Genomic DNA, 5,466 nt, shown 5'->3' with positions numbered 1-5,466 from the left:
ATACCCCTAACTCCATAAAACATCTCCCCATCCCCTCAACCCCAAACCAACCACTAAAAGATGTCCCTAACCCTGAGGGCAAACTCTGTTGGGGGAGGGGACGCCGTCCTCTAAGATTGCTTCAAGCTGACATGGGGGCGATGTTCTCCTTAGGGGCTCCTGTGAAAGCAAATGATGGTAAAATTCCCAAATTAACCTTTGGCCTAAGAAAATTATAACTAGTCCCTGAGCGCTTTGAGAAGGTCCGGCCAGAGTGTCGTCAAAAAATGTGCACCATTCGAAATTGTCTTGTGCAGTTGGTACCAAAAAAAATTATTAGCACGTAGAAAAGAGAAAAAAAAAGAAAAAAATATATTAAATATATTCATGACGTCATAAAAAAAAAAGCCCAGTGGTCTTTGACTTGGCTTCCAGTGTCGCTCCAGGACTGCTGGTCAAGTCTCTGAGTCCAATATTCACAGATGAAAACCCCATGGTTGATTTCCAAGCAGAAAATGGTGACACATGGTAGCTCCAGCCTACAAAGCCAGCGTCTGTAAGGTTTAGGTTGAGAAGTCCAAGGATATACTCGAACATATAGAGAATTTAAGGCCAGTCTACGCTACAGCAAACTCATAACTTCTATCCACCCCAAAACAGTCATGGTTGCTCTACCCACAAAATATCAAACTGTCTTTCTATGTTGTGGTGTTTATTTTAAGGACTCTGACCATCACTGCACTCCCAGGGTTATGGCTTTCTGCTTCACATGAGATCTTTGAGCCCAGAACTCCACAGTCTGTTACTCAACATGTCTTAAACAGACAAACACTCTGTACATATAAATTAATAAAGAAAGGATGGAAGAAAAAATAAGAGCACAAGGTTGATAAAGGAAAAAAGAAATACAGGCAACAAGGAAAGAGGTCTGGGGAGTTTGAGATGTGTGCACAGAGGAACTGGAGATGGATGGCTTGACCAATTATTATCACTAAACCCACAGATGCCTGAACAACACCCACGAGTCAAATGCCAGTGACCATCTTACCAGTTGACAATCCAAGGACTGTGTCACTAACTAGCTGTTTCTTTCTCTAACAGGAAAGAGAATAAAGGGGAAGCCCCCTGAAGCACCTGAGTCCAGAGTGTCAGGATTCTAGGCAGCTCAATCTCCAGAGAAATTCAAAGGTGCTGTAGATGTTGAGGGTTGGGTTTGTCATATCCTCTGCAAGTGTGCCAGTACCAGCTGCTGAAAATGATGTCTATAAAACCCTGCTTAAGAAAGACAAGCTCAGACATCTTCACCTTTACCCATTGGGAACAGATGCAGAGTTTTTATGACTCTGCCTCCTCTCTGAGACTACCAAGGGGAGCTGGGAAGGGGCCATTTCTGTTCCCAGTAGGGATGCTAAAATGATCCATGAATGCTGTCAACAAGAGCAGTGCAGGGAGACCTCTGGGAAAAGAGCAGGATGAAACAAACTCATGGGTTGAGGACTGGTTACCTTTTCTAGACATTGGGGAATAAGAGCAGCTCAGAGATGGGGAGGTGGGACCTGATCTTCTGATGCACTGTCAGCTAGGCAGCAAGAGGCAACCAGCACCTTCCCCCAAGGCTGTAGCCCCCTTATTCATTCTCCTAGAGTTACTAAGTCTCTTAAGAAAAATCAGACAGGGTTGCCTTGTTAACAGGTTTCATATTAAAGAATGAATATGTTTCAGGTGTAACTTTTCACTAAAGGAACATGCCTTGCAAAGACTATTCTCAATAATAGCTACTCATGTCTCTGATAAGTTATTAGATGGAAAGAGAAAGGTTTAAAAGTCCATACAAATTCTAAAGGTCTAAGAAAATGCTCTAAGGTATGAAAATTCTGAGGATAGAAAAGCTTAAGTAAGCTCTGATGGCTATAATTTTGTATAAACCGAGAGAATGACACGCAGATCTGGCAAGCTAAGAAGATGCAGGTTAAATGACGAAGGCAACAGCAGTAACAACAAACTCTAAAGAAGGATGATGGTGATGATCGTGGCAAGGACAATATCTAAGAATGCTTCTTAGTCTTCCAAATGATAGCTTAAAGCAACTCATTTCACAGCTAAAACATGCATATGAAATTTAGTGTTAATCTTGATTTCTAGGTGGGGAATCTGAACTGTAGCACTGTTGGTAGCATACTGGTGTCTCTACATGCAAGAAATAAGATATTGGTATGGAGTGATAAATGTTTAACAAGCAACTCAACATAAGAACAGAAGAAAAGGAGGGTGAAGCAAGGATGGATTTTAAGTCAATTGGTGGTCATGCTGCTGAGTTCATGTAGAGCCTCCAACTCTCACACCCGAGACTGGTGTTCATCAGTTCACTGGGAAAGTTATTAGTTATGGTCCTTGTTGCAATGATAAAGCCACTCGAGAAGCTGTTTATTTATTCTGAATATCTAAGGATATAGTAATAACAGAGAAGTCATGGTAGTAGGAGCAGATTTGAGGTCAAATTGTATTTCCAGGAAGCAGACCAATGTATGTCCTTGCTTAAACCATTCTCCTTCTATATGTTCTGGGACCCTGGCCCCTTGAAAAGTGACAACCACAGTGAAGGAGGAGCACCCCTCATCAGGTAAACCTTTCTAGAAACACACTCACAACATCCAAGATAGATGTTCCATGGTGATTCTATAGTCAAAAGAGTTGACAGTGAAGATGACCATGACAAGCAGAACAACGTATGATCAGAGAAGGAGCTGAGAAGTATCTGCAGATAATGTCATCCCATCTACTTAACTCCTGTGTCCTTTACTGTTGAGGACAACTCTGATGCAGATTCAGGAGAGATGGAAATGTCTTAGTATTCTTCCCATTTCTAAGAATGTTACCCACAGAAATCTTCACGTTTATTCTCTCCAATTTTACAATTATATTCCATGGAAATTCATGATCATGTAACCAACCCGTGGGACACAGTACACTCATCAATATAGACTCTTACATGGAAGACATTTATTCATCCTAACCAAATATCATGAACACTGTTCTGTCCCTTGAATGGGTTCTCCTCATTGCTGTCTTCAGGCACATCCCAGAAATGGGGCACAGTGCTCTGCTGTCCACTATTAGTTGGGGCAGACATGGCATATAGAACCATGTTTAACCAACATGAGTTTGCTTCTACTGCTCAACGTACCATAGGGAAGTGTCCATGAAGATGACAGGCTCAGGTCTGGGGAGGGATAAAACAGGGTTGTGCCACTTGGGTCACTTTCTCATATTGCCTGCTTGTTTTTTCATAGACGACTAGAGATATCTGTGGGTGCACACAGACATTTGATGATGCCGGATATGTGACCCAGTCTATGTGTGCCCAGTTAATTATGGGCACTGATTAAAAAAAAAAAGGAATGACAAAAGAGCCAGGTATGGTGGCACATGCCTTTAATCCAAACACTAGGATCCTACCTCTAGCCAGCCACTGCACTTGGAAAAGCTGGTCCCATGACTCACTGACCTGCACCACCAGCCCTGATGTAGGGGCAGGAGAGCTTGTCTTTCCCCTTAATGACCACTACCCACAGGAGTGCTGGCCCTGTGCCTTACAGGCTGCCACTTATAAGAACTCTTACCTAGTTTCTCACCAGGAACTACAAGGTATTCTGGGCAGTGGCATGGGTGGGGCTTGCCCCACCTCTCCTGGAGTAGGGAAGAGCTGGCCCTGACCCTTATTGGGGAGAGGCCTGGTGGAGACCCATGTTGACCAACTCAGCTACCACACAGGCCCAGATCAGGGCCTTCATTTTGAGCCTGAAGGGGCCTGTCTTGTAGAACCATAGACGGAGGATCTCCATGACTCTGGGTGAGAAGAGATTGGAGTGGAGTCTAGATGAGGGTCCAGGATTGATGCTATAGCAGAAGCCAGAGGCTTTGGATGAGAGCCATGACTCATTGTAATGAATATTTGCAACTAAAGCTTTATGAGAAAAGGGTAACTGCGTGACACACCAGATCTTTCAATGCCACTGTGATAAACGAACATGTGATGGAGATGCAGGAAAGACAGAGGAGCTGAGTGGTACAGTCCTGCAGAACTGGAGATGCAATGGCTGTGACTGTTGTAAGAGAAGGATGCGAGTGATAAACAGATCATTACAAAAGGGGTTCGTGAGATTTTGGTTTTCTTTTTTAATTTTTTATTTTCTTTTGAAGGAAAATTACAAGGGTGGAGGGCAAATATGGAAGGACTGGGAAATGAGTGGGATTGTGGAACATAATGTGCAATTCTCAAAGAATGAATAAAATATAGGCTTAAAAAGAATAAATGTTTACAGGTATAAACCAGTGAGATTATTGAGGTGCTTTGAATTATACCTTAGTGTATCCTGTAAATCAAAAGAACGCCCATAGTTTCACAATGGTGTGTCCCAATTATCAATTACTACATGGCTTTAAACATACAGATCAGTTACATATACTAAAGACACAGTCCCTTAAGCATTGAATTCACTATCTCAGCTTGTACTTGATTGTGGTTCAACAGTACACTTTAATATTTCCTATTGCCTTGAGAAATGCCCTCTTGATGTCTTTGTTTCTCAGACTGTAGACTAGAGGGTTGAGCAAGGCAGTGAAGGCATTGTAAAACAGTGAGATCTGCTTGTCTCGTTCAGGGAAGTAGCTGGAATTGGACTTCATGTAGATGTAAGTGGATGGACCATAGAAGAAAGTGACCACAGTCAGGTGGGAGGCACAGGTAGAGAAAGCCTTGTTGTGGGCTTGGGTGGACTTGATCTTGAGAACTGCCATGGCGATACGAATATAGGAGGTTACAATGAGGGAAAAGGGAGTAACAATCACAAAAACACTCAAGACCAGGTCTACCATCCCAATGAGGTGGGTATCCATGCAAGCCAGGCTACGCACTGAAGGGCTGTCGCAGAAATAGTGACTAACCTTGTTAGGTCCACAATATGGCAGACTCATGATAAAGAATGTATGTAACAGAGAGAAGAAGAAACCACAGATCCAAGTCCCTGCTGCCAACCATATGCACAGTCCCCAGTTGAGGATGACAGTATAGTGAAGTGGGTGGCAAATGGCCACATACCTGTCATAAGCCATGACAACAAAGAAGGTGCTCTCAGTAGTAGCCAGGGCACCAAACACATACATCTGTATCCAGCAGCCAGCAAAGGAGATAGTGTGAGATTTAGCTAGAAGATGCACCAACATCTGGGGCATAGTGGTGGTGACATAACCCATATCCAACATGGCGAGTATACAGAGGAAGAAGTACATGGGAGTGTGCAGATGTGAGTCCAGGCAGATCAGCAGGACGATGAGCCCATTGCCCAGGACTGAGCTCAGGTAGATGAGAAGGAACACAGTGAAGAGGATGCTGTTGGTCGTGGGGTCACTGGAGAAGCCAAGTAGGATAAACTCAGAAACCCAGCTTTGGTTCTGCCCTGAAATCATCCACATGGTGAGGCCTGTAAG

General features: G+C 43.5%; 1 protein-coding gene across 1 annotated transcript; it reads right to left on the bottom strand.

Annotated features, from left to right (window-relative positions):
- Positions 1-4,503: 4,503 nt before the first annotated feature.
- On the bottom strand, positions 4,504-5,466 carry LOC126513081 (olfactory receptor 2A12-like). The gene has a single exon (XM_050161237.1). The coding sequence runs from the start codon at positions 5,449-5,451 to the stop codon at positions 4,504-4,506; it is 948 nt and encodes a 315-aa protein (XP_050017194.1). The 5' UTR covers positions 5,452-5,466.

This window comes from Alexandromys fortis, unplaced genomic scaffold (genome assembly GCF_014885135.2).
Source record: "Alexandromys fortis isolate MF-2015 unplaced genomic scaffold, M_Fortis_MF-2015_v1.1 scaffold_122, whole genome shotgun sequence".
NCBI lineage: Eukaryota > Metazoa > Chordata > Mammalia > Rodentia > Cricetidae > Alexandromys > Alexandromys fortis.
This window is presented reverse-complemented; position numbering and strand designations above follow the sequence as displayed.